The following is a 28,000-nucleotide window of genomic DNA, read 5'->3' as shown; positions in this document are numbered from 1 at the left end:
CCGAGCCCATGGCATCGCCGGCCGTGGGGCCGGGCCCCCGGCCGCTGCCGCCCCCCGCTCCCAAGCGCCGCCGGCCGCCGGGCCCCGCCGCGACCCCCGCGGGCGGCCGCTCTCCGGAGAGCCCCGGCGGGGCCAGGGCTGCGCGGCGGCTGCGGAGGCGAGGGGGAGCCCCGAGGCTGCTGCCCGACGTGCGGAGCATCTTCGCGGTGCCGCGGGAGCCCCCCGAGCTCGGCCGCGGGCACCGCTTCGCCCCGCGGCTGCCGCGCCGGGGCTGGTGCGACCTGTGCGGGGAGGCGGTGCGGGAGCGCGCCCTGCGCTGCGACTGTGAGTGCTGTCCTGCGTCTTCCCCGCGTCCTGCCTGTCCCCTGCCCGTCCCCTGCCTGCTCCTCGCTGTCCCGCACCCCTGCCCTGCCCGCATCCCCGCCCGCTGCTGCCGTCCCGCATCCCTCACCCTGCCCGGACTCTGCCCCTCCGGACCCTCTCCCTCCCCTTCTCCCCAGCTCTGCCCCCCTCAGGACCGGCTTTGGTGCTGCCGGGACCTGCGGGCTCTCCCCGCTTCCCCTGGGGGCTGCGCACCGGGAGGGGCCGGGCCGGGGTCTCTTCATTTTCCGGGTTTGGAAAATGAAGCTTTTCCAGGAAAGAGGAGATGATCGGCTCATGGGCGGGGCTGGCATCAGCGGTGAGCGGGGAGGGTTCGTGTTTGTAAAGATTTCCAGTGGGGGGTAAAGTCCTCCAGAATTTGCAAGTTTGCCTGAAGCTCTGCCCAAACCCCTGGGGTGAGGGAGCTTGTGGCAGTGGGATGCACCGAGGAGCTCCTCACTCCGGATCCGTCCTGCCCCGGTTCGTGCTCTGCAGGACATCCATCCTTCCCCGGTGTGGGAAGGGGCACAGAGGGGTCGGGGGTGACCCAGCTGGGGTCCCCTGGCCCGGGTGCTGCTCCCACGCCCTGGCGAGCTGTGAGCCGGGTTAGGCGTTGTGGGAGAGGAAACGAAGAGTTTTTACCAATCCGTCACTGAAAACTTGGGGATTTGAGCCCTGCTGGCTGTGGAATAACTCCTGTCCGGCTCAGCCCCTCAGGCTGGAGGGGAAACTCTTTTGGGATGCAGCTGCTGGAGCTTGAGGGGTTTGAAAATTCGCTGGTGGGGGTCAGCTGAGCCTCCTGATTTTTGGCAGAAGGTGCTAACGCTGATGCCATTCCCTGCAGGTTTGTGCCCACAACATCCCCTGTACCTGCGAGGGTGCAGCCAGGGTGTGCAGGGCAGGGAGGCGGTGCCGGGGATAATTTGGGACTGAGCCGCGGGCTGGGGCTGGGGGAAGCGTCGCCGCTCATTTTTGGGGTTGTTTGGGAGGGCTGTGCCGGGCACGTGCAGCAGCAGCAGCTAATTGCCTCAGCGGGGTAATTAGAGCCTGGCTCAGCCAGTTCTGGTCCTTGCGCTTGGCTTTCCTTGGCTTAGGAGGCAATTGAAATGTTTCTGGTGGGGATTTGCGGGGCGAGCAGGGCTCTCGGCGGTGCCGTTTGGGATGAGGAGGATGAGGAGGATGAGGAAGGACAGCAGCACCATATGGCCCTGCTGCAGCTCATTAAGGCTTTAGCCCTGACTGCTGTTAATTAAATGTAACCCAGCACAACGTGACACGGGGACACGCCGGGACCTCGGTGGAACGAGGGGGATGTAAATCTGATTTCTAGGGTGCACCTTTGCTTCCTAATGAATTCCCCCAAAAGCTGCTGAGGGCCGGGCGATTCCCCCGGGCTGGGAGCTCCTGGCGTGCCGCAGGGAATGTGGGAATGAACATTCCACATTAAAGAAATACCGAGTTTAGGAGAAATAAAGTTTATTTGAGAAAACTTGTGGAGGCTCTTTCGCCAGCCCGTGGAAACTGGGGCGAGGTGCGAGGTGAGCTCCTGGTTCTTGTGTGCTTTGAAATGCCGACTTTAAGTGGCAATTCACAGAATTTTGTGGCGTTGCGAAATGTTGTATAAATAGCTGTTTTGAGGGACTTCTCCTCTGACAGGAAGTTTTCCATACTTATATTGAAACGGATTTTAAATAACTCTATTTCCCTTTTCATTTCGGAGAATTATACGGACTGTGGGAGTAATTCTGCCTCAAAAACTCCCCAAACAACCGGGATGGGAGGGGAGGGACACCCATATCTGCATTCCCTGTCATCCCAATAGCGATTCCCATTAAAAATGCCTGAGAGCTGCAGACGGGGCGTGAACATTTATTTGGTGAACATTTATTTTTTCTCTCTGATGCAGAGTTGCTGCTTGTTTGCTTCTGACTTGCAGCCCGAGGATACTCAGGTTTTTGTTTGTGCAGTTCTGGCCTATTTTTATTTAAGCCAGATCTGGTTGCATTTAGTAAAATGGGAAAGTGGCATTTATATGTTTATATTTATTTATATATTTATATTAACTTATATATTTATATTAATTTATATATTTATATTTTATATATTTTATATATTTTATATATTTTATATTAACTTATATATTTATATTTATCTATATTTTATATTTAATTATATATTTATATTTATTTTTATATTTACTTATTATAAATACAATATCAATAAATATAATTATAAACAAGATATAATATAATACAGTAATACTATTATAATAATAGTAATATAATTAGAATAATATATTATATTAATAAATATAACAGCAATATAAATATAACAGCAATACAATATTAATATATTATATAAATATAATTAATATACTAATCAATATAATCTATAAATATGTTTTTATGTATTTATATATTTATTTTTTATAATTATTTACTGTTCAGTCTGGAGAAAAGGAAGCTCAGGGGGACTTTCTTTGATTTTAACCCAAGTCCTGCCCGTGGCTGCTGCCCCTGGGGCTGATGCAGACGCTGCCTGAGACGTGGGAGCCTTTTTCCCTGCTTTCATTTGGAATGTTCCAGGCTCCGTGCAGGACAGACATCCAGCATCCTGCTCCCGCTGGTGGCAGTGTGAAAGGATGGGGAGGTGGGAGCTCTGGAGCGAATCCCACTGGCATTCCATGAAAATCCTCCTTCCCAGCCTTGCATTTGGGCAGGAGGAGTGCCTGGAGTATCTCCTGTTTAATGCTTTGTGCTGCTGGCACCTCTCCGAGCTGAGTCAGCGGCAAAGTGAAATTCAAAATAACCTCGGTGTCGGGGTGTAAATGTGTGTCCTGCTGCTGCTGGGGGACAGCTTTTCCCGGCAGGGATGGGCAGAGATGCTCTGGGGTGTTTGGTGAGCTCTGGGGGGATCTCAGGTGCAGTTTTTGGGTGTTTAATGCAGCTCCAAAGCTCTCTGCGTGTTCTGTCGGCCTTTGGGACAGCACAGACACCGGGCTGGGGCAGCTTCGTGCTGGGAACGCTTGGGTGGACACCGGCTGGGAATGGCTCAAGTGCTTCCCCGGCTCTCTGATAACCAAAAACTCGAGTATTTTGATATTTGTATTGATAATTGAATATCTGAATATTGGCTGAAGGGTTTCTTTGCTGGAAACCACTGCAGCTGCCCGTGTTTTGCTGCGGGGGAAACCTCAGGGCGTGCCCAGCACCTCTGTGAACGCTGTCACACCTGGAGCCAGCCTTTGATCTGCAGATCTTGCGACAGAGCCAGCTCAGCATCATCCCAATGGGTTTTGTGCCTCTGCTCTGGAGCCGCCCCTGTCTCCCGGAGCAGTTCTGTGCTCTGCCCCTATTTCCTTAAGGAGGCAGCCGGTAAAACCCCATTTCTCTTTCTAATTTCTAGAGTAAACCTCAGTTCTAATCGCAGTGCTCCTCAAGGAGCCGTTTGCTTAAGATAACGAGCTCTTTACCGAGCCCTGGACGAGGCTGTGCTGCTCCCTGATTTTTGTGTCTCCCACGCTCAGTCTCTGAGCCGCTGTAAACAATAATCGCCGGCAGTTCACAGGACCCACAGCGCTTTGCATTTCTGTCCCATTCAGCTGATCCGGGCAGATTCCTGGAGCTTTTCCTGCTGCCAGGTGGCTGGGATGGGGTTGGGTGAGGACGGGGTGGGGTCCGGGGGTGCCTCCCGCCCACTGAGGCTGCCCCAGGCAGGGCGTGCAGGGAGCGATGGGGACCTGCCCAGAGCCCCGGGGACCTGCCCAGAGCCCCGGGACAGGCTCCTGGCGAGCCTCAGCTCTCCCAGGGTCATGTTCCCTGCTGCGTTCCACTCCGCTGCCTTGGGGAGGGTTTATGGAGAGAGACACCGGCCGAGGCTCCAGCTCTTTCCTTGCAGGTTGGTTTTCATCCCAGTGAAGCTCAGTGGAGTTTGCTGGTCTGGCTGTGGGAAGGAGGGAGGTGCACAGGGGTCTCTGGGTGACTGAGAAAGCCCCCCCTCATTGCCTTGGCTGCTCGGGGTGGGGTTTGGACTGGTTTAATTCCATCTTTGTTATTCCCTGTGTTGCGCAGGGTGCTGGACGCTGTTTGTGACAGGGGTGCCGAGCAGAGAGGGCGTGGGGTACAAAGTGACAGATTTCAGGGGCCTTGTTAAGCTGGTGTTTGTGTGCCACCCCATCACTTGACCCCTGGGACAGCTGTAACTGATCCACCATGGAATGGTTTGGGTGGGAAGGATCTCAAAACTCATCTCATCCCACCCCAGCCATGGCAGGGACACCTTCCCCTGCCCCAGGCTGCTCCAAAGCCCGTCCAGCCTGGCCTTGGGCACTTCCAGGGATCCAGGGGCAGCCCCAGCTGCTCTGGGCACCTGTGTCAGGGCCTGCCCGCCCTCCCAGGGAACAATTCCTTCCCAATATCCCATCTACATCTTTCCTCTTTTAATTTAAAACCATTCCCCTGGTCCTATCCCTAAAAAGTCACTCTCCCGCTCCTTTAAAATGCCCTGATTTTCATGGATGCTGTGAAAGGCTCTACAAGCCTCTCTGAACTATGTGCAGAGTTTAAATCAATGTTACAGATACAGTTAATCTCAGTGTATTCCTTTAACCTCTGATTAAACACTGGGGACTTTTTTTATCCCTCAAACTTTAAAAGACTGCGGGGAAAAGCAGCAAAGAGAGAAGAGAGGATGCCGGGAAGAGACCTCCCAGCACACGGCCGAGTCCTGCGCTTTCTCTCTCTAATCTCTTCCGTTGGGTTATTTTATCTTATCAAGCAAAAAGCCCCAGAAATAGAAAGTTTTCCATGGCTTACGGGAGATGCACGAGCCCTGAGCTGCGCTCCCTACTCGGTAAAATAAATAAATAAGCCCGTCAGATGGCAGCAGGTTGTAAATGGACAATGTCAGTGCTTTATCTCCGTGGGGGAAAAGGCCTCTGGTGGGAGCAGACACCACTTGCTCGGGTGCCTGCTGTATCCCAGAGCATTTGGGGTTGGAACGTGCCTGGAGAGCTCCTGGCCTCCTCTCCCGAGGATGACGGACGGGAAGGCGGGAGCAGCCGCTTGTTTTGGGCTTGTAACAAAGAGAATCCGTAAAATCTTCAGGCATTTCCCCAAATCCCAGCCCTGGTCGGTGGGACGGCGCGTGCCGAGGAGGCCCAGCAGGGAGGTGTTGCTGGTCAGAGGTAGGTGCTGCTGGGGCTGGGGGATCTTGGCTGGGTTTGCAGGTTTTCTGCTGCTCTTTGGGGTGCAGGGTTTGTCGTGGCCCGGCCGTGGGGATCCTGCCTGCCAGCACAGCTGGGGCACAGCTGGCTTCAGCTTCTCCTCTGGCTGCTCTGCAGCCCTGCTCTGGCAGGAGCACGGGGCATCGGTGCTGTCCCACCTGCAGCTCCAAAGGAAAATCGGGTTTTTGTTACCCCCTGGCTCCAGAACATCTGGGCAGCAGCTGGGGCTGTGCTGCAGTGCCACAGGGACCTCTGTCACCGAGGGGGCCTTGCCTGCCCTGGACACACAGAAAGAGCCCCTGGGGCTTCCCAGTGTTTGCAAACAACGGTCCCAAACCATCTGCTTTAGACCTAAAGCCGCCAAGACCGGAGTGCAGCGATGGAGCTGCAGGGCTGGGCTGGATCAGTGCCCTGGGGGGGTTGCAGAAGGACTGAGACCCTTCCCTGGGCTTGTTCTGTGGGTGCCACAGGTCCTGCCCCAACCCTTCAGAGCCTCATGTTGTCCTGGAGCCACAGGGCCACATCCTGCTGCCAGCCCTGAGGTCACCCCAGTGACGCCAGGAGCACCTCAAGCAGCACAGCTTGCAAAAGCCAACCTCAGGATGGAGGTGTGTGAGCCCCTGGAGGATTCCAGAGTTTGAATGGAGGAAATCTCTGTTCTGCCACCTTGTCCCAGCTCTGAGACACCTGTGGAGCCTCCTCCTCCTTTTGGCCCCATTTCCACGGGGGTCAGGTGGAGTTGGAAGATGCCCTGGGGGGTCTGTGGTATCCTGGGGGTGGGAATGGGAGGATTGGGGTGGGCAGAATGACTGGAGAAACTCTTCCCTGGGAGGGTGGGGAGGCCCTGGCACAGAGCAGCTGTGGCTGCCCCATCCCTGCAAGTGTCCCAGACCAGGCTGGGATAGGTGAAGGTCTCCCTGCCCTTGGCAGAGGAGCTTTAAGATCCCTTCCAGTCCAAAACATTCTGCAATCCTGTGTTTAGGCACTGAGATGGGAATTTATATGGGACTGATTTACTCATTTTATCCTCCTGAGAGACTTTGTGGGGAAAGGGAAATTCCCTTCAGCCACCAAAGTTTTTCACAGTATCGAAGTTTTCAAGAAACTCCATCTCCAAATCTTCCATTGTTTGACTGGAATGGAAATTATCTTAAAGCCTAAGTGGAGGCATCCTGCTCCTCTTGGCAAACTGGTCACGTGGCTGCTTCCTAAAGCTGTGCAGGCTTTCTAAAATTAGTGTTGCCCAGCGGATCCCCCAGTGATTAGCTCTGTTAATAGGTGACGGTGACTAAGGGGGTGTCACACTTTAATCCCACACAGAAATGCCACAATGGGCCTGATCCGCAGGAAGTGCTTGGGAATTGACATTTCTGTGGTCCAAATTACCCGTGTCAGGCTTTGCTCTGCGTGCTGGAGCTGCCCAAATGTGAAAATCTGGGCCCCTGTGGGCAGAGGGGACATTGTGGTGGTGGCAGGTGCTCAGGTGAAGCCACAGCTGGAGCATTCTCCAGCTGGCAGCTCCAGCAAAGACTTGGCCAATGTCCCCCATTTCCAGTTGCTGGAAAGGTCATGCATTAAATTACTGTGTAACTGCAGCTTATCTCTAATTAAAAAAAAAAAAAAAAAGAAAAAAAAAAAAAAGCCAAATCTCCCTGCTTTTCCCCCAGGCTTACTTGAGACAACTGACTTGGAATAGGGGAATGACAGACAGCTCAGGCCAGATAAATGTTAAATGATAAATGATTTCCCTGTTTCCCCTGGAGATTGATGTTTCCCCTCCCAGCACTGGTTCTGCTCCTCTCATTCATTCTCAGGCACTGGAGAATTCACCAGAGCTGAGCAGAAACCAGTTTGCAGAGCAAACATGGAATATTCCTTTGCTTTCCTGCAAGCCCCAGACATTCAAAACCAAGGACCCAAATGCTAAAGAAATAAAAAAGAAAAGGAAGAAAAAGGAAAAGGAAAGAAATGTGTATGTAAAACACAAGTTCAGTGGCTCTTAGCAAGGTGATGGGGCTGGTGCAGGGACAGGCACTCACATCCCTCTGTGGACTGAGCTCTCTTGCCTCACTTTTAGGATATAATTTTTTTTTTTCCAGGTTGGTGACCGCTCTGGAATTTTGGGCAGTGTAAAAAGCAAATCTAATGGTGTTTGTACAGCAGTTAAAAATTAAAAGGCTCAGGTGGGCCTTAAAGTGGAAGGAGGTTGTTCCCTGCAGTTTGGAGGAGTTGGGACTTTGAGGGAGGGGGGTGAAGGAGTGATGGCCACGAGTGTGGGATCCCTGGAGCTGGCTGTGCCCCTCTGCACACCCCTGTGCCTGAAGGGGTTAAATCTGGTCTGTGCAGAGCCCCCTGTGCATGGATGGGTTCCTGTCCGACACGGGGGCAGCATCCAGAGAAAACAGCTCCAGAAATGCCCTGCTGCAGCTGGGGACAGGAGGTGACAGCCCCTGCCGGGCTGGGATGTGTCCCTGCCCTGGCCAGGCGTGGATTTGGGGCTGCTGGTGGCAGATCCACGCGCCTGTCACCAGAGCTGGCTCTCAGAGCTTTCATCTTTAGCCTTGGCTCAGAGAAGCTGTGGCTGCCCCAGCCCTGGAAGTGTCCAAGGCCAGGTCAGGCACCTGGAGCACCCTGGGATGGTGGAACTGGATGATCCTTAATGTCCCTTCCAACCCAAACCCCTCTGTGGTAATTAGTGACCTTAAATCGTTTGCTGTGTGTCCGGCACAAAGATATTTCCTGGTGGTGGGAGGTGAAGGATCCTTTCCCCACCCTTGCCAAGCTTTTGCTGCAGGTGACACCTCCCAGGAGCAGAGCTGGCGTGGGGTACCCCATGCTTCGGTGGGATTTGAGGATTTTTCCATCCTTTATGTATCAGTGAGGCTGCAGGAATGTGGCTTGTGCTGCTCCATTGCACCCAGGAGCGGAGGTTTCCCTGGGGAGAGGGTGAGGGAGAAATTTTTACCCTGGATGAGGCATTCTGGAGTTTCTCCTCACCTGCAGGAGCGTGCCTGGATGGGGACAGGTGTGTGAGCAGGGACAGGTGTGTTAGAAGGGACAGGTGTGTGAGCAGGGACAGGTGTGTTAGAACAGCCAGGTGTGTTAGAAGGGACAGGTGTGTTAGAAGGGACAGGTGTGTGAGCAGGGACAGGTGTGTGAGCAGGGACAGGTGTGTTAGAACAGCCAGGTGTGTTAGAAGGGACAGGTGTGTGAGCAGGGACAGGTGTGTTAGAACAGCCAGGTGTGTTAGAAGGGACAGGTGTGTTAGAACAGCCAGGTGTGTTAGAAGGGACAGGTGTGTTAGAAGGGACAGGTGTGTGAGCAGGGACAGGTGTGTGAGCAGGGACAGGTGTGTTAGAACAGCCAGGTGTGTTAGAAGGGACAGGTGTGTGAGCAGGGACAGGTGTGTGTTAGAAGGGACAGGTGTGTGAGCAGGGACAGGTGTGTGTTAGAAGGGACAGGTGTGTGAGCAGGGACAGGTGTGTGAGCAGGGACAGGTGTGTTAGAAGGGACAGGTGTGTTAGAAGGGACAGGTGTGTTAGAAGGGACAGGTGTGTGAGCAGGGACAGGTGTGTTAGAAGGGACAGGTGTGTGTTAGAAGGGACAGGTGTGTGAGCAGGGACAGGTGTGTGAGCAGGGACAGGTGTGTTAGAACAGCCAGGTGTGTTAGAAGGGACAGGTGTGTGAGCAGGGACAGGTGTGTGAGCAGGGACAGGTGTGTGAGCAGGGACAGGTGTGTTAGAACAGCCAGGTATGTGAACAGGGACGTGTTCCAGTTCTGGCAGTGCTGGAATCCCTCTGGCTGCCATCCCCAGTGTCCCCCAGCAGCTCAGGGCTGCCTGACGCTGTCCCTTCCTGTCCCTGCAGACTGCAGGTACACGTGCCACCAGGAGTGCCGCAGCCTCATCCAGCTGGATTGTCGCCGGTGGCAGAGCCAGGTGTCCCCGGAGAGCAGCCTCCTGTCACCCTGCAGCCAGGTACGCCCGGGGGGGTCCCAGGGGAGGGGGCACAGCCCCTGAATGTCCTGCAGAGAGCTCAGCTCCTCTCCCCAGGGCTTTGCAGGGAGGGAGGGCTGCGAGTGTCACCGTGCCCTGCCCGGCTGGGTTGGTCCTGTGGGATGGAGGTTGGGAATGTGGACGTGGCCCTTCCCTTGCTGTAAAGGGACGTGTGAGGCTCTGTCGTGTTTAAAACACGGCTGTCACCTCCAGCAGAGCGGGGACATCGACCCCACCCCACCCAAATCCCAGCGCCTGCAAGGGAGGCTCGGTGCTGGGAGGGAATTGTCCCAGCACAGCGTCTGGCAGTCAACTGGCATTTGGAAATTGGCATTTCTGTGGTCCAAATTACCCATTTCAGGCCTTTTCCTCGCGTGCTGGAGCCGCCTAAATGTGAAAATGTGAAAATCTGGCCCCACATGGGCAGAGGGGACGCTGTGGTGGTGCTGGGACTGCGCAGGGCACCAGCATGGGTTTGCAAGGAGCGCTGGCTGCCAGCCTTGCTTTGAGAGTTCCAGCAGTCCCAGGGCATCGAGACTCCTCAGTCTGTGCTGGGATGTGCAGTAATCCCAGGATTACTCCGGAAGGCTCAGCTTTGCATTAATCCCCGCCATGGTCCTGCCGTGTCTGGGGCTCCTGCGTGGGTGGCACAGGGAGGCTCTTGGCACGCCGGGTGAGATGTGAGCTGCTCGAGGTGTGGCTGGGAGACCTGCCTGCAGTGGGTTTGGCTGGGATGGAGCGTTTTCAGGCTCTGGGTGCTTTTTGGAAACGTTTGGAACTGTGGATGGAACCTTTTCAGGCTCTGGGTGCTTTTTGGAAACGTTTGGAACAGCTCCAGAGGGAAGCAGCGGAGTCCCCGTGCCTCGAAGTGTTCAGAAAATGAGTGGATGTGGCACTTCATGGTCTGGCTTAGTGGGTGTGGTGGGATCCCGTCCAAGGTCTTTTCCAGCCCTGATGACTCCGTGGTTCTGTGTTTTCTCCCTGTTTGTATCCCCCCTTGTGGGGGACCTTGCTGCGCTCGTGCAGAACTGGAGATGGGAACACTTTGTGCATTTCCAAAATCAAACATAGAGTTTCTGTGTGGTGTGTGGGGTTTGGATTCCATCCGTGCTATGCTGGGCAGCTGCTGCTGGGAATAAAATGACCAGGAGGGATCTGAAGTGGGATGGGATGAAAAGGGCTCAGAGTGGGTTCTTCAGGTGTTTGTATAAAGGTGTGAAACCAAATTTGTGTGTGGTTACACCTCCTTTGGATGTCACTGGGCTTCCCCCAGCGATGCTGGGCTCTTGGAGAAGAGAAAGCTCTTTGAGAAAGGCTCATTTCATCCTCAGGGCCATCACCCCAGCCAGAGTTATTGATGGGCCTAATAACAAACAGGGAGCCTGAGCTTTGTGGCCATCCATCACCCTGCCACGGCCCTGGTGTCACCCTGGGGAGGGGGAGGCATCCTGTGCCAAGGAAACAAAAGTGTCTCTCCAATTCCAGCAGCAGCCAGAAATCCATCAGCCCTTCCCAAAGGCCCAGCTGGGGATTGCACCTCGGAATCCTCAAAGCCCTGGCTGGGTTCCTGTGGCCTTGCTGGGTGTGTGGGAGATGATTTGAGGGCTAATGAGGGTAAATCGCTGCAGTAAAGCTCCATTATTCCTTGTGGATAATGGATAATCAGGGAAAAATCCGTGCCAGGTTTGCTTGATCCGAGCCCCCAACCACATTCCTGGGGGGTTTCTGTTGGTCAGGCAGGTTTTGCTGCTGGAAAGGAGGAGGATGGAGGGAAAATAATGTTAATATTCCAATAGGAGACTAACAGGATGCCTGAATACACTGACAGGAGGGGAAGAGGCCTGAAAACACACGAAAAAATTAATAGCTGGCATAATTGGAAGTCATTAAATCATATTATCAAAATTAAGCAAAGTGGAAGCACCAGAGAAATAACTATTTTAATATCACCTATTTAAGGACTGTTACCATGTCATACCAGGCATTAATAATTTGGGCTTTGATCCAGTTAAGTATTTAGGAGTGTTTTACATTTGGGTCCCAGCTCAGCCTCCCAGGGTGACGCCCAGAATCTGCTGAAGCTGCCAAAAGCCTCCACTGGTGTCGGTCCCTGGGTTTGGCAGGGCTGGTTGTGTGCTCTGAACCTGGGAAGTGGTGCAGGCCACGGGGGGCAGTGGGGTTTTGGGGGGGCTGATGTGCAGGTAACCATTACACAGAGCTGCTGCTGCTGAACAAAACAGAGTTATTTGGGTTTTCTGGCTCTGTTGTGTTTTTTATGGTGCTGATGTCCCAGGGTGGACTGCAAGGAATAAATGAGGGATTCTTGGAGAATCCCATGGAACATCCAGAAGCTGCACCCTGGTTCCACTGGGAAACTTTTGGGCTGAGGCTCCATAGAAGACCCCAGTGCTGATGCTCCCAGCCCTCACTTTCTGCTGGTGTTGCACATGCTCAATTTAAGCCTCTTCTCTAAATTTATCCCTGTGGAGCAGAGGGGGCTGTGCTGCTGCAGGAACACTCTGCTGCCATAAGAACTTATTTTTTCCCTCTGTAAATAAGGCACTTGGATTCTTGCCTTCCTCTTCCTGAGATGCAGATGTTGCCACATCCCTGTTTGTATTCGTGGGATGCTGCTGTGGTGGGCACAAAGCCTTGGAGCAATTGGAGTTCTTCAGCAGATACAGCTGGAAGGGTTTGGAGCAACATCTGCAATCTGTCAGGAGGAGGAGGAGAGGTTTTGGTGCTGGGGGAAGGTCTTGGAGCCCTGTAGGAGCGGCTGGAGGGGCGAGTTGAGATATTGGGAAGAGATTCTCCCCTGGGAGAAGGGAAGCTGTGGCTGCCCCTGGATCCCTGGGAGTGTCCAAGGCCAGGGTGGACACCGGGGCTTGGAGCAGCCTGGGACAGTGGGAGCTGTCCCTGCCTGTGGAATCCTGTGGGGAGCAGAGCCCTTCCCCTGCCCAGCCCCACAAATCCCTGTGATCTTCACCAAGCAGGAAGGTCACGGTTGCTGTAAAAGCAGGACCCGGGGGCTGAACAGCTTTTTCATGGGCTGCAGTCAAAGCTGCCTCAGTCTGGGTGCTGAAATTGCTCCTTCTGCTCTGAAATCAGCTGCGGGGCGGAGAGGCACCCACTCCTGATGGCCAGGGGCTCCTGGCACCCCGGGGAGGGTCTGAGCTGCATCCTCCCCTGCCTTCCCCAGCACCTGGATTCCCTCAGGTGATGCCACGGCCGCTCCCGGGGATGCTGTGGCGGGCACGGAGCCGCCCCCAGCCCCCCGTGGCACCGCCTTTGGGCTCCCTAAGCCGGGGCCGGGGGTCCCCAGGAGCCGGGCCCGAGCAGTTTTGCAAGAGGAAGTGGCCGGGCTGCTGCAGTGCGAGGCGAGGGCAGGAAGGGGAGGCGATGCTGCCGCTGCTGCTGCGCGGACACCCCCGGGAGCGGCGAGCGGAGCGGGAGCGAACTGGGAGCGAACTGGGAGCGAACTGGGAGCTCTGCCCCTTCCATGCTGCGCAGGGAGGCGGCTGCGGGAGGCGAGGGAAGGCAAGGGAAGGGTTACCCGGCACTGCTGCCTGTTCGGCAGGAGCAGCTCGGCAGGATGAGCGGCAGGAGCTGGTGCAGATAAGCGGCGAGCCGGGGATGTGAGCGCGGGGCTCGCCGATGCTCGCCGGCCCCCCGAGCCCCCCGGCTCGCCCGCAGCCCCTCGCCTCTGCCCGGCTCCCATGACCATCGGCAGCAGCATGAGCAGCGGCTACTGCAGCTTGGATGAAGACCTCGAGGACTGCTTTTTCACGGCCAAAACCTCCTTCTTCCGCAGCGCGCAGAGCAAGGTCCCTGCCAAGGTAACGCAACTCGTGCTCAGGCCGGGGGATGCCGGCGCTGCCAAAACCGAGCTGAGGGTGGGGAGGGGGTTCTGCCCTCTCCTGTGCGGGGTCTGCACCGCTGCGGGTTTTTCTCAGCCTTTCCCAGGCCGGCTTTCCCCGTTCCCCGGGGATTCACGCAGGAGGAGCCGGCTCTCGATGTGTTTTTCCAGCATTAGGTGAAATCCTCCAGCCGCGGGTCGGGCTCCCCGGCGGGGACCTGCGGTCTGTGCCTGGCAGAATCTCCACCCCGGGTGAAAAATTGCACCTGTGGGGTGGATGGGAAAGTTCAGGGCAGAATTAATCTGTGGACTGATGAACGCGATGATGAACGTGCCTTGGAGAAGGACAGAGGGTTTGGCTGGGCAGTGTTTCACCCAGGATGAGATTTGTGTCTCGGCAGCATCGACGAGGCTGCTTCACAGTTTTTAAATGTCTGATTTTAAAAAACTAATTAATTAAAAATCCCTGTCATGAACTTTGGGGCCCCAACCAGAGCTGAGCATAAAAGGAGAAGGCACTGCTGCAGAAGTGGGAGTTTCACACGGGAACGAGAGCCCTGCAGCACCCAGAGATCAAATCTGGCCCAGCTTTTTCACTTAAAATCCTCCTGTAAACCACCAGCACCGACGTGCTCCTGTTCAGCCTCTGCTGTATTTGCACCTGAGGCTGCAGAGCTGCAATCCTCAGCAGGTGCTTTGGGGTTCAGCTTCCTGCAGCAGCTCCAAGGGCTCTCCTTGGGCAGGGGGGGCTGCTCTGGAGGGCACAATTTCAATCAGCCGGGAATTTTATTGAATTTCTCTGCGGAAATGGTTTAAGATGGGCTATTCCCTGCTAGCCAGCAGCTCCCTCTCGCTATGATTAACCAACACATACTGCTGGTTTTTAAATGTCATTTGATGATTCATTTGTGTAGGAGATGGAGGAGATCGGGGTGCTGGTGCAGCCAGAGCTGCTGTGTTTGAGCCAGGGCACTGCAGATCCTGGGGGACCTCTGGAAATCAGCCTGGTGCTGCTGTTGTTTGGGATTTCTCCCTCTCAGAGGGGACAGGGGCTGCTGCAGCCCCTTTTTGCCCAGCTCCTCCTCACCTGGATGTGACCAGCGTGGGTGGCAGAGCTCAGGCTGCCAGAGAAGATGGAGCCTGTCGGGGGTTTGGTGTTGTGGGGAGGAAATGGTTCCTGTGCATGAAGAAAAAAACCCCACACGCACTGAAAGTGGTGCTGAACCCAACTGGTGTTGTGTAATGGGGCTGTGTGAGGAGCTGGGCTCTCACAGAGGTGGAAACCACGCTCAGGCCTTGGTGGAGGAAGGTTTTGGGGGGATTCATGGCTTGTTTGGGGTTGGTGGTGGTGCAGATCCTGCAGGAGGAAGAGGAGGTGGTGGACACTGAGGAGGTGGTGGACACCTCTCTTGGGTTTTGATTCACTCCCTGTCCTCTCTTTTTCACTTGGCACCTTATTTAAGTGATAATTATTGAATGTGGAGCATCTCCACCCCTGCAAGAGCTGTGTGTGACAACAGCTCTGTTTTTCACCAGCTGCTCCTGACCACGGGGTGAAAACATCAGCTGAGGAGAGCCCAGAGCGAGTTAAGCTGATGATTGTCCATCCCAGGATGGCCAGGAGTGATTCCTGAGCCCAGGACAGGGCTGGCAGTGTGGCAGGACCTGCTCTGGGCAGGAGGAAGCTAAATATGGATAACTTAGGGATACATATCCTGGAAAAGACAGGAAACATCTCTGGGGAGGAAATGAGATGTGGGTGGGTGGGAGGGGACACACAGGCCACTGCATGGCACTTAAACCGAGTGGGATTTCATCTGGAGGACTACAGAAACAATTTTTCTGATTGAAACAACTGAATTAGTCTGAAGAGCCTCTTTCTAGGAATGCTGTAATCCCTTTTTATTTTCAGAACCATCAGTGAAATCACTCTTCATTAGCAAAGAGCTGGTTTAGATCTCAGATGTGACCTCATCCTTGGAGATCCATTACTTTGCATTTTCGGGCCTCTCCAGCTGAATGGCTTCAGTGGCTTCTGAAGCCTGATTGCTCAAAACTCTGCAAAATTGCTTTTGGAGTCCTGCATCAGTGGCTGATGAGAGAAGAGAGCTGGCTCAGAGAGGGAAGGGGCGAGGGAATGTCCAGGGATGGGACATACAGGAGGGGCAGGACCCAAGCAAGGGCTGGAAGAAGAGATCTCCAGGATCCCACCCAGCCTTGCCCCATGATCCCAGAGCTGGCTGGGGCTCAGGGCAGGGCTGTGGGGAGCCAGCTGGGGCTGCCTGGGCAGCAGGGGCACGGCCAGGCTGCTGCAATGCAGAGCAGCTCCAGCCTGGACCCCCCTGAGATGCAGCTCCCTGGGAGGACCTTGTCAGCTCTCAGTGCTGAGCTGAGATGTGGCAGGAAAATCGGTTTCTAAGTGAAATCTCCATGGCAATCAAAACACTGAGCCCATCTTCACTTGCTCTAACCTCTCTGAAATGCAGCAGCCATCCCTCTCCCCTGCTCTAGAGCAGCACAACTCTCCTGTCTGCTGCCTTTTCCTCTGAACCCCAAAGTAAACCACAGCACCTCATCTGAGTTTCTCAAAGGGAGGGAAATGTTGGGGGTATTAAAAGTTTTTTTGGGTTTTTTTTGGTCCAGATCTCTTGTATGATTCTCCCTCCTGCCAATCCGTGCTGGAGCAGTGGATCCTTTCCCAGTTTAGTGCTGTGAACCCTGGGAGTGGGTGTTGAAGGGGAAGTGTTGGGTGTTGTGCAGGGATGGAGAGCTCTGTGAGAGCAGAGATGTGCCAGCTCTGGTGACAGCCCTGTCCCCCCAGTGTCCCCAAGCTGCCACCACTCCCTGCTGCAGCTGGATTTACAGATCTGAGCTGCTGCTTCTCACGTTTTGGACTCCAATCTGAAGCATTCACGTTTATTTCCAGTCCTTTGTGCTGTGTTTGTGGTCACAGGCAATGCTGCTCTGAACTGCAGCTCCACAGCCAGGGACACTCACATGTGCTTCTCCAGGCTTTGTTTTCTGGTGTTTTATGAAAAATATTTCCTTAATAAGCAGAAAAGTTGAGGATTGATGTCCCAGCTCATAAAATCCTTTCAGAGGAGATCTCTGAACTGCTCCTGCAGTCTGAACAAGGAGCCAAAGGGAGAGCTTGGGCCGTGGGTTTGGGAATGTGGATTGTCACAGCCCGGCTGATGGAGATGGTGATGGAACCGTGCCTGAGCACACCAGGGAGGACTTGGCCACTCCTGCCCTGAGCTCAGACTGCCAAGGACGTGGTGATGCTGGGCCAGATCCACCCCCAGTGCTCTGCTCTTCAGGTTCATTAAGGAGCGAGGGGCAGGGATGGTGTCCCTGGGGCTGGGACAGCTCCTGGGTCCCACCTGGAGCTGTTATTCCCAAAACAGAGCTGCTGCCTTGGGAGCTTTTAAAAGGTTTTTAAGCTGGGAGTTGACTTGAGAAGGTGAGAGGCTGTAGGGAGGGTGCTCTTTGAATGTGGGGTGTGTTTCTCCTGGCATCCTTGTAAATGGAAATATCCGTCACAGGCGGTTTCCTTATTGCCTCTCTCGGGTTAGGACTCCTTTGAGAGCTGTCACCACCATCTCGGTGGCCCCTGGGTTGTCCATAACAGCCTGGCAGGAATTTCCAGCTCATTAGCTGAGTGCTGGCTCGCACAGAGGGGCTGCTGAGCCCTGCCCAGCCCCGGGCCACGGGATTTGTGTGCCACGCTCCTGCCCCTTCCCAGAGCTCGTCCCAAGCAGCCTTTGTCCCTTGGAACATTAACCCAAGTGCCAGCTGAGGCTCCATCATTCCTTACAGCCGGCATTTCTTACAGCTGAGCAATAATGTGTGTCGTGGAGGGAGGGCAGAGGCGGCTCCTGTGCTGCTGTGGATGTCCCAGATCCCCGTGTCCAGCCTGTCCTGGCAGCCTGTGTGTCCCAGCAGTGTCACAGCAGTGTCCCAGCAGTGTCACAGGGCTGGCAGAGCCTTCACCTGCTGAGGCTGGGCGATGCCAGCGAGCTGCCAGTGCCTCCAGCTCCTGGCTGTGCCGTGTTGTGGAGCAGGTTTTCCATGGAGCAGGTTTTCCATGGAGGTTTTCCATGGAGCAGGCGTGGAGGAGCCCTCCTGGCAGCTCCAGGCTTCCTGTGGTTTTCCTGCTGGTCACACAGGAGGGTGGTACTGGGAATGTGCCTGTTTGGGCTGCCACACCAATGTCCTGTGTCTGTTTGGGCTGCCACACCAATGTCCTGTGCCCTTTTGGGCTGCCACACCGATGTCCTGTGCCTGTTTGGGCTGCCACACCAATGTCCTGTGTCTGTTTGGGCTGCCACACCAATGTCCTGTGCCTGTTTGGGCTGCCACACCAATGTCCTGTGCCCTTTTGGGCTGCCACACCAATATCCTGTGCCTGTTTGGGATGCCACACCGATGTCCTGTGCCTGTTTGGTCTGACACACCAATATCTTGTGCCCTTTTGGGCTGCCACACCAATGTCCTGTGCCTGTTTGGGCTGCCACACCAATATCCTGTGCCTGTTTGGGCTGCCACACCGATGTCCTGTGCTGAGGCCAGTGGCCAAGTGATTGCCAAGGATGGCTGAGCTGGCTGATCCCTGTTTTCCACGCAGGAAAGCTGCAGGCCCAGCAGGGTTGAGGTGCAGATCAGAGATGGGGTTTTGTTACCAGCTCATTTCATCCTGTCCCTGTACAACAGGAAATGTGGCAACAGTTTATGGTTAAAAGCTTCTGTTTTTCTTCCTTTAGCCAGAAGTGCAGATTCTGCACCAGAATCTTTGCACAACCGGAGGTTGGGGTTGATTTCTGAGGAGCAAGAAGTGGTTGATCTCGTCATGCACTGCAGGAGGAGCAGCACTTTTCTTCCCAGGCTGTGGCTGCCCTTCCCAGGGCTCCTGCATCACAGGGCTGGTGCTGCTGGGCTGGTTTGGGTCTGGAAGCAGAAAAGCAGAATATTTAGGTGTGAAGGATTGGGATGGACAGGTGGTCCCTGCTTGGGGGGCTTCTGGTGTTGCCTGGCCTGAGCATCACTTGAGAGGCAAGAAGAGGTGAAGGGTTGAGCCCTTGGATCTGCAGATCCCATCCCTGCACAGCTCCTGGAGCTGGGGTGGCTCCACTCTGGATCCTCTGGGACAGCTGGCTGGAGTTTGCCTTCATTTTCCTCCCATGACTTCACTGTGTGCCCCAGATTTCATCTGCACACTATCCTGTCACCGTGCCCGTGGTGGGATGGATGCATGAAATAAATTATCAAAACTTTGTTTCCCTGGAGGGGGAGGGTGTAGGAGGAAGGGGAGCTGGCAGGGGGCTGAGCAGGCTGGTGTGGGGAAGGCAGGACGCCACAGCCGGTGGTGGTTTGTGACAGAGGGTGACATCGTGTGACACCGGTGCCGTGCTCCTGAGCCAGGCCCCTCCTGCTGTGAGCGGTTTGGGTTTCTCGGAAGCCAAATCTCATCTGCAGGATCCTGCTGCTCTGCTGGGCCCCGTCCCTCCATGGAAACCGAGCTGCTCCAAGGCTCTTCACTGCTGGCATGAGCTGGGAACATCACACCAGGGGAGGGAGCTGCCCTGCTGGGGAGCAGCAAACTGCAGGGACAGCGACAGCAGAGCTGCTGGCTTTGCTTCTGCTGTGCGTGGAGGGATGGAGGGATGATGGATGGATGGATGATGGATGATGGATGGATGATGGATGATGGATGGATGGATGGATGGATGATGGATGGATGGATGATGGATGGATGATGGATGGATGGATGGATGATGGATGGATGGATGGATGGATGGATGGATGATGGATGGATGGATGGATGATGGATGGATGGATGGATGATGGATGGATGATGGATGGATGGATGATGGATGGATGGATGGATGGATGGATGATGGATGGATGATGGATGGATGGATGATGGATGGATGATGGATGGATGGATGGATGATGGATGGATGGATGATGGATGGATGGATGATGGATGGATGGATGGATGGATGGATGGATGATGGATGATGGATGGATGATGATGGATGGATGGATGATGGATGGATGGATGATGGATGGATGGATGGATGATGGATGATGGATGGATGGATGGATGATGGATGGATGGAATCCATGGATGGATGATGGAGGGATGGATTGATGGAATCCATGGATGGATGATGGATGGATGGATGGAATCCATGGATGGATGGTGGATGGATGGAATCCATGGATGGATGATGGAGGGATGGATGGATGCTCTCTCTGCTGGGCTGTGTTTGTGCCATGGATAATGCTGGGGTGCCCTCACAACTCTGTGTGTGCAAGAGGGGAGAGTCCTGGGGGTCCCCTGCCCTCCCTCACTGCGTGGTTGGGGTGGGGGCCAGCCCTGGTGAGGGCCAGCACAGCTGTGCCTGTCTCGGTGCTGTGACATGTGTGACATGAGGAAGTGCAGGCTTTCTGACAGTTCATCTTCTGTTAACTTATAGGGAAGGGGTGGGGTTTGTTTTGTTGTTTTTCTTTTTTTTTTTTTTTTTTTTCATTTTCCATCATGCTCCTTTCGAAATCTCAACCCTTGGCATGATTTCTAAAGATGATTTTTAAAGACTCCCCAGCCAGCCCAGCACCTGTGTGTGGCCAGGACTTGGTGCAGCAAGAGCCCAAGGACTCTGACAGATTGGGGAGTTCTGATAAAGGGAGATTTATGTGCTGTTCTCAAATAACCCAGGAAAGCTTTGCTTTTATTGTCACAGAATGCTCTGGGTTGGAAAGGACCTTAAAGTTCATCCAGTCCCACCCCTGCCATGGGCAGGGACACCTTCTACTGTCCCAGGCTGCTCCAACCTGGCCTTGGACAATTGCAGGGGTGGGGCAGCCACAGCTGCTCTGTGCATGCTGTGCCAGGGCCTCCCCACGCTCCCCACGCTCCCAGGGAAGGATTTCTCCCCAATATCTCATGTCAATCTCCTCTTTTTTAGTTCAAAGCCATCACCCCTTGTCCTGTCACTCCATGCTTGTTTAAACTCCTTGTTTAAAGCCCCGGTCCCTCTCTTGGAGTGCCTGGGGTGGCTGCACCCCCTGTGTCACCGTTGTCCCCTGGGTGTCTGAGAGGTCTGGAGCTGTTTGCTGCTGTGGGGCAGGAATTGGGGAATGGTGAAGCTGCCCCTGGGGAATGGCCTCAATGAATCCAGGGCTCCCTGGTCCCAGCATTGCAGCTGCCTTGCCAGATTGCAGCCAGGCTTTCAGTTCGTCCTCTGCTTGATTCTCCTCCTGAAAGAAATACCATGAGTAGCCTCGGGCAGTATTGGCTTATTTGCAGCTTGCTTCGTCCTTGTCCTGTGTGCTCTGGGGCTGTCAGAGAGGAGATGAGCTTTGCTCCCTGAGCTGCCTATTTTTCCCTTTTTTCCTTCCTTCTCAGAGGTTACAGTTTTCATTCTGAGCCTTCCCAGCCTTGATGGCACGTCCCTTCACGCTTTCTGCTCCCTGCTAATGCCAACTTCTGAGCAAGCCCACATAAAATCTGGGCAGAATGCATTCCCAGGCTGTCACCAGGGAAGGTGGTGAGTTCTGGGGAGGCAGCAGAGCTCTGAGCATTGCCCAAGACACACAGAGCCTTGTTTGCTGCAGATGGAGCAGATAAAGCAGGCAGTGCTGTAGAGACCTGCCCTCCTGGCTGGAGGGGAGCCAGGAGAGTGAAAATTTCCTCATAAAAGGATGGTCAGGCTGCCCAGGGAAGTGGAGGGATCACCATGCCTGGAAGTGTTCAAAAGGCCATGGGTGTGACTCTTGGGGACACGGTTTAATGGTGCTGTGTTGACAGCTGGACTGGATCTCCTTAAATTCCAACCTTAATAATTCTGTGATCATTCATTAGTGACATTTCCATGGGTGGCCTTCAGGTAGAGCCCACCTACATGTCAGATCTGTTGGTTTCAGAGGAAATTCCCCCAAATTCCCCCAAATTCCCCCAAATTCCCCCAAATTCCCCCAAATTCCCCCAAATTCCCCCAAACCTGGGCGAGCAGCAGCCTCTGTCCCACTCTGGGTGCGCCCAGGCAGACACTGAGCAGTTTTTGACAGGGGCTGGGACGCCTGGACTGGCCCTGCAGTGCCTGATTTATAATCAGTCACACAGCCAGCCTGCTGCTCGTGTGCTTTTATTGCTCTGAGCTAGAATTTCCCAAGCTTTGGACAAGAGCAGTGAGAGATTTAACTCCATGTTCTGCCTGGGTGAACCCACTGGAAGCTGCTTGGGAGTCAGAGCCGTGAATACTGGGAAGAGACTGGAAGTAGGATGGGATTTTTTTTCTTGAGTTCAAGAAGGAAATAAATGATCACAGGTGCAGGTGGCTTTGCTTTGAAAGTGGGTTTTAAAGACTGGATTTTTTGCCCTGGTTTGTACTGGGATATTCTACTGCTCTGTGCCACCAGCTGGTGTGTTTTGTGCTGCCCTCCCCTGCCTGCCACTGGTGTCAGAGGTGCTTTGGGGTTGGGATGTGGCATCACTGCTCAGGATCTGTGCAGGATCCGTTCCCGCTTTCCCAGGAAAACGTGGAGCTGAGCAGATGGAGTGTTACCCAACTCACCAAGCAGCTAAAGCTGCATTCTGCTCTTCTGATTGCAGAATGTGACACAAACGGTAGAAGAAGAAAAACCCGAGCCTCCGACTGTCCAGGAGATCAAACAGAAGATTGAGAAGTACAATGCAAAGGTCACCAACTGCCTGCTGATGAAACTGGTACGTACTGGGCTGGTTTTCCCTCTCACACACAGTCTGGTGCTGGTTTCTGAGGGCTCTGAACGGGGCCAGCCTGTGGGGAAGGTGTCACTGGAGTGTCAAACTGCTTTTCCTCCTGCTTGGCTTTCCAGTGTCACCGACACTCCAGGTGACCCTTCCCTGCCTCCATCCCTGATTTCTGGGGAGGAGTTGCCCTGAAATCTGGCCCCAGTGGGGATGAGTCACGCTGGATCTGGGGCTGTGACCCTGCAGGTCAGGAGCTGTTGGCAGTGGGTTTAGGAACACAAAACCTTCCTAGAGAGAGATGCTCTGCCCTCACCACTGCCAGGCTTCCTGTGTGGACTGTGCAGAACCAGCCTTTTCTCCTGATTCCTGCATTTTTGTGGAGCTGAGGGTGGGGGAGGAGACCTGTGGTGGGGTCAGCCGATGTCCAGGGATGATTTGTTCCATGAAGATGTGGGAATCCCTTAAATGGGGAATAAAGCACAAGGAATAAGTTTGGGAGGTCCTGCGGAACCAGGCATTTCAAATCCATATTAAGCACAACTACAAATTCCATGCAATGGAATTTCCATAACTGCCTCATAGCAGGGCTGGTTTGAAATAAAACAAAATCCCACAGACGAGAGGAAGGGATGAGTCATTACCAAGAGAAAATCAGTAGTGACTGTCCCGAAATTACTGGGTATTTTTGACACGATTAATGAGAAATGCTGGAACTCCCAGAGCGGAAGCAGCTCCTGCTGTCACCCCACGCTGCAGACCAGCCTCTTGTGGTGGGAAAAGGGCTGGAAAAGCTGCCTGGAGCCTGATCCCTGTGTGCTTTGCCCCAGAACGAGGATGGGACATACACGGGGTTCATCAAGGTGCACCTGAAGCTGCGGCGCCCCGTGACGGTGCCGGCCGGGATCCGGCCCCAGTCCATCTACGATGCCCTCAAGGAGGTGAACCTGGCGGAGATGACGGACAAGAGGACCTCCTTCTACCTGCCCCTGGATGCCATCAAGCAGCTGCACATCAGCAGCACCACCACGGTGAGCGAGGTGATCCAGGGGCTGCTGAAGAAGTTCATGGTGGTGGATAACCCCCAGAAGTTTGCACTTTTCAAGGAGATGAGGAAAGATGGGCAAGGTGAGTTCGGGGTGGTGAGTTTGGCTTGTGTTTGGTGCCCTGTAGGACTCGCTGGGGTGTCAGGCAGGCAAAGCCTAAATCCAGGTGAATCAACAGCCAGACCTCCACAGGAGGTGACTCTGCTTAGGCTAACAGGGAATTCAATTTTCAGAAAGGGCTGAAACCACCTGAGACCTTACAGGGATCCCTATGAATCCGTGAGAGAGACTCAGCCCTGTGATCCTGAGCATCCTTTTCCATGCTCCAGCTGAGCTCCTGAGCTTCCCTGTGCCCTGGCAGCCCTGGTCTCACTGGGGGTGTGTGCTGTCCTTGCAGTGCTCTTCCAGAAGCTTCCTCTCACCGAGTACCCCCTGTACCTGCGGCTGCTGGCGGGCCCTGACACGGATGTGCTGAGCTTTGTGCTGAAGGAAAACGAAACGGGGGAAGTCGAGGTACTTTGGTGACTTTTCCTTGTTTTTCACACGAATGTGGAGCGCGAGCTGGGAGATGAGTGGCAGAGGCAGCACAAAAAGGGATGTTCTCCTCTAAGAGGGGCTGGGTTGGTCTTTTATTGCTCCTAAATGATCTGATTTAGGTGATTGATGATTTAACACTGTTATAAATGCAAAGGCAGATTTGGGTTAAATAAAAACAATTTATTATAAAACAATTTTTATAAAAAAATAAACAATTAGGGAAAACCACAATAAAACAAACAGCGCAGCGCTGGGTGGACAGGGGTCTATACCCAAAGGTATAGGTGTTCCCAAATCCACGAAGGAGGGTAAACTGTCCGGGGTTTTTATAGGGATTTTTAGCCTTGAGGCCGAATTCCAGGCAGGCACCATTCATCAACAGTCTTTGATTGTCGTATGAATTGATTTCCTGGCATTGGAGAATAGAGTCGAATGGACGTCCGGACCGAGTCTCCTCATATGTAAAGAAATTCTGAGTGGCTCTTGTGGTTCAGGCCATCCGGATGGGATGGCTGGATCCGGGTTGGAGCCGATGGATATTTCGGCTGGATTTTTCCTTTTGTTTACTTGATGGCTTCCCCCAACGGTAGCCCGCAAGGCGAGGTGTTCGGGTCCGGTGATGAATATCTCGTCGGTGCCTCTCCGTTTTGGCTTGATGTTTCGTGTCCTGCCTATTCTTCCCCGTTGATGGTCACCGAGCCTGTCCTTGTCAGTTTGAGGAGTTTTTTTTTTTTTTCTGTCAGCTTGATGGGCCGCGTCCTGTCTATTCTTTTGTTGATGGGCGCCGGCTAGGATCGTTATCCTTTGAGTGGGAATTCGTGGCTAGATCTGGGAAGGGCTTGTGTGTCATACTGTACTTTATATTTTATTTCGTTATTGTTATATACATTTATTTAGATTTTTACGAATTTTTACAAGTTCATTTCTCACAACACGATTCAAACTTGAGCTGTGGAAATGCTGAGGCCAGTTTTGATGGCAAATAATCTGTTTATGGAACCCAGCAGTGCCACCCTAGGGTTAATCCTCACAAATTAGATTAGCTGAGCACTGTTAGAAGTAATCCACTAATTTAAGTAAAAGCCAGGGACACTCAGGTAATAAATTCAGAGTTTTTGGTTGAAATCTTGCTGCCCATCACAGTGAAGGGAAGTGCTGGGAGCTGCTGCATCCTGCATTGCTGTGGGAGGACTGGGATATCCCTTACCCCATCTCCAAGGTTAAAATCCCTGGAGATCAGATACATTTAAATGTGTTTTATTGCTCCTCCTCACAGATTCAGAGGTAAGAACCCACAAAGCCCAGCAGGTGTGTGCTCACTTTGCCTCTGTGCTGGTTTTGCAGTGGGACGCGTTCTCCATCCCAGAGCTGCAGAACTTCCTGATGATCCTGGACAAAGAGGAGAAGGACAAAATCCAGCAAGTGCACAGGAAGTACGAGAGGTTCAAACAGAGGCTTCAACAGACCCTGAAAGAAGCCAGAGGCAAACCTGGATAACCCTCAGGATGCACTGGGCATCAGACTAAGCTAGAGACTGTTTTTAAATGAAAAGACTTCTCAGGACACCTTAGTAATCATTCTCCCTCTTCAACCTTCCGTGAGGACTGGCTCCCAGCACCCCTAAAATGATCCTATTGCATTTTCTTCTTCTGAAACCTCTTCTCCCAGGACCAGAGCCTGGCCAAGAACGGGAAGCCTGATTTTAAAACAGCTTCAACAAAGCAAACACAGCTGCTGGTTGGATTTCCAGCCGTGCCATCCGCTGGAGAGGCTGCGTGGAAGATTCTCGGTGTGACACCCAACAGAACCCATCTGCTGGCTGAAGTTTTGAGCAGCTCTTGCTGCTCCTGCTCCTCCCAGCGAGCTGCTGGTTCCTGTTTGGAGGTGGCTGTGGCCCTCGTGGCCCAGTTCTGGTTTCGTAAGGAGAGCACTGGAAGCAGCAGGAAAAGGGGAGGAGGTTGTTGCACCACGTGGGTGTTGCAGCTTAACCAAGCCCTGGACTTGTTCAGGGCTAAGGCAGCCAGGGAAATGCCAGGTTGTGACACCAAGGCAGCTGCAACACCCCAACAGTCTGTTAGTAAATATTATTGCAACTCGGTAATAGTAATTCCCAGGAAAATCGTTCCTTTTGATTCTATTTGACTTCTGATTTTGAAAAGAGCTGAATTACCATAACTGTCCCTGATGCTTACCTGAGTTAGCCAGTGTTTCACCAGTTCTCTACTCTGTAGGAACTGGGACCTGTGTTTCCAGAAATTCTGTTTGGAAAGTGTAAAGGTGATGGTTGGGGCACAGACTGAGGGTTCAGTGTTGAAGGTTTAGCAATACGTGTCCATCGGAGGAACCCAGGAAAGCTCAAAACCCCTTCACAAATTGGATTTTGAGCTGGGAACGTGTCTGGCCCCGAGGGAGAGGAGCCCCATCCAGGGCTGGGGTGTGGAGGTGGCACCAAGTAAAGGAATTACTGTCCTTGGGTGCTTTCTGCTCACCTCACCTGTGCCTCCTCCTGCTCCTCACAGCGCTGTCCCAGCCCTGCTGTCCCTGTCACACCCTCCCTGTGCCCTGTTCCCCCTTCCCCACTCTCAACTGGTGCTGTCCTGCACATCCAGGAAGCTTCCCAGGATTTGCTCTCTCCGTGGAGCCAGGAGAGGACAGCAAGTCTCTCTCTGCCTGTCTCAGGGCTCCCAGCACACCGAGCATCCCTCAGCAAAGTCCCGGAGCTGCAGGCTCGGTCCCTGCCCTCGCTCCACGCCGCTGGGATGGGGTTGGGAATGCTCCAGGGATCCCAGGGGAGAGGATGGGCCCCGTGTTTACCCTCAGTGCTTGGTAGCGAGCACGCTGCACACAGCCAGGGCCAGCCTCCCTCTGTCCACCGCAGGGACGGGGAATGGCAGCGCTGGGTTGGGATGGAGCAGGGAATGGGCTGTGTGTGAGCAGCTGTCCCTCTGAGCTCACTGTGGCTGCTGTTATTGGGGAACGGGGACGAGTCTAAAATTTACCTCAGTGCCTTTTTTTTCCCTTAAGTGTGGAAACTTTGTTTGGGCTAAGGAGGAAGCTGTGCAGAGCCCTGGTCCCTCCTGTCCCCGCAGCACTGGTGTGACAAGGCCTCGTGTGCGGGGAGGGATGAGGAACTGGATTGTTTCTTTCTGGAAGGTGACTGCTTGGGATTTTGGGGTTTTTTTTTTCCAGATTTTGAGTATGTTTGTTTCTAAACCTTATGAGAGTTAACTGCATCGCTTGGAGCCCTCGGCTGGTGTGAAAGGCACTTTCTGCCCAGCTCAGCTGCAGCTCCTGTTCTGGTCAGCAGTGAGGGTTTGCTCACAGGGCTCTGGTGCAGAAGAGCCTCCAGCTGTACTGTACTCTACACCCAACGACCTTTAACAACTGCTGGCAGCCACAGAGCAGCCTTGGCCACGCTCTGGGGCTGTTTGTCCAGCTACAAGCAGGCTTAGCACTTCACTATTCACTTGTGGAGTCCTTTAAATACCGTTGATCTGGTGCTTTGAGCCTCGACAGCACCGTTTAAATACTTCAGTTCCACCATGGGGAAGAACGCTGTAAAAACCGCCAGTGGCTCTCAGAGGGAAGAGCCACGTGCTTGGCTTGAAATCCCTTTTCTTTCTGGCTAAAAGTCGTGCAGGTTTCTTTTTTTTTTTTTTTATTTTTCCAGTGAGTTTTGGTGAGTGTCCCCTCTCCCTTCCTGGCCTCAGCATGTCTTTGACAGTTTGTAGAAGGCATGGCTTCGTATGCAAGCACTGTGGATGCTGCTGAAAACCTCCTGCCACCAGCAGGACTCGCTCTTTTGGGTTTGTTTTTTTTTCAATATGAGGGGCATTTGAAGAGTTGGTGGGTGCTGAAATTCCAGTTCTCATGGGTCAGTCGAGCTGTTTTTAGGAGTATTTGCCTCTTCTTTAAGTGCAAAATCCTGTTGGCAGTGCCTTTGGTTAGCAATTGTCTCGCCTAGGTCGTGTGAGTTTATTTTCCATGGCTACTGTAAAACCTGTAAAATAATGTGTATAGGATGGAATAGTAGAGCTTCTATGGCAAAGTGAAATGCATTTTTGCAATGCTGTAATTTATTTTTACTACTCCCTAGTGATTCTATGGCATTTTTACAAAATGTCTCACTCTCAGCTTTTTTTGAAGGTTCTGGAACTATTTGTTCATAGGCAGACAGTGTAAGAGACAATGATAATAAAACTGTCAGTAATTAAAGAAATCTCTTGACCTTCTTTTACTGGTGCCCTC

General features: G+C 53.5%; 1 protein-coding gene across 3 annotated transcripts; it reads left to right on the top strand.

Annotated features, from left to right (window-relative positions):
* The first annotated feature begins 8 nt into the window (after nt 1–8).
* On the top strand, nt 9–27,965 carry RASSF5 (Ras association domain family member 5). 3 transcript variants are annotated; one of them, XM_088067211.1, is made up of 6 exons: nt 9–324; nt 9,452–9,561; nt 22,053–22,166; nt 23,000–23,297; nt 23,613–23,728; nt 25,097–27,965. In XM_088067211.1, the coding sequence occupies exons 1-6, from the start codon at nt 9–11 to the stop codon at nt 25,247–25,249; spliced, it is 1,107 nt and encodes a 368-aa protein (XP_087923337.1). In that variant the 3' UTR covers nt 25,250–27,965. The 3 variants fall into 3 exon arrangements, with proteins under 3 accessions (XP_087923337.1, XP_087923338.1, XP_005529386.1); XM_088067212.1 differs by lacking the exon at nt 9,452–9,561 and having other exon boundaries at nt 304–324; XM_005529329.3 differs by lacking the exons at nt 9–324; nt 9,452–9,561 and adding an exon at nt 12,956–13,415.
* Nucleotides 27,966–28,000: the final 35 nt, after the last annotated feature.

Source organism: Pseudopodoces humilis, chromosome 26, assembly GCF_049639895.1.
Source record: "Pseudopodoces humilis isolate 2021_Gansu_Grassland_sample_001 chromosome 26, ASM4963989v1, whole genome shotgun sequence".
NCBI classification, from domain to species: Eukaryota; Metazoa; Chordata; class Aves; order Passeriformes; family Paridae; genus Pseudopodoces; species Pseudopodoces humilis.
Note: the sequence above shows the minus strand (reverse complement) of the source record. Positions and strands in the feature narration are given on the sequence as shown.

Excerpts from the sequence above, each read along its gene's own strand:
- RASSF5 (XM_088067211.1), top strand. The coding sequence starts at position 9 with ATGGCATCGCCGGCCGTGGGGCCGGGCCCCCGGCCGCTGCCGCCCCCC. Across the intron at positions 325-9,451 it reads GCGCGCCCTGCGCTGCGACT|ACTGCAGGTACACGTGCCAC; the intron begins GTGAGTGCTGTC and ends CTGTCCCTGCAG. Across the intron at positions 22,167-22,999 it reads ACTGCCTGCTGATGAAACTG|AACGAGGATGGGACATACAC; the intron begins GTACGTACTGGG and ends GCTTTGCCCCAG.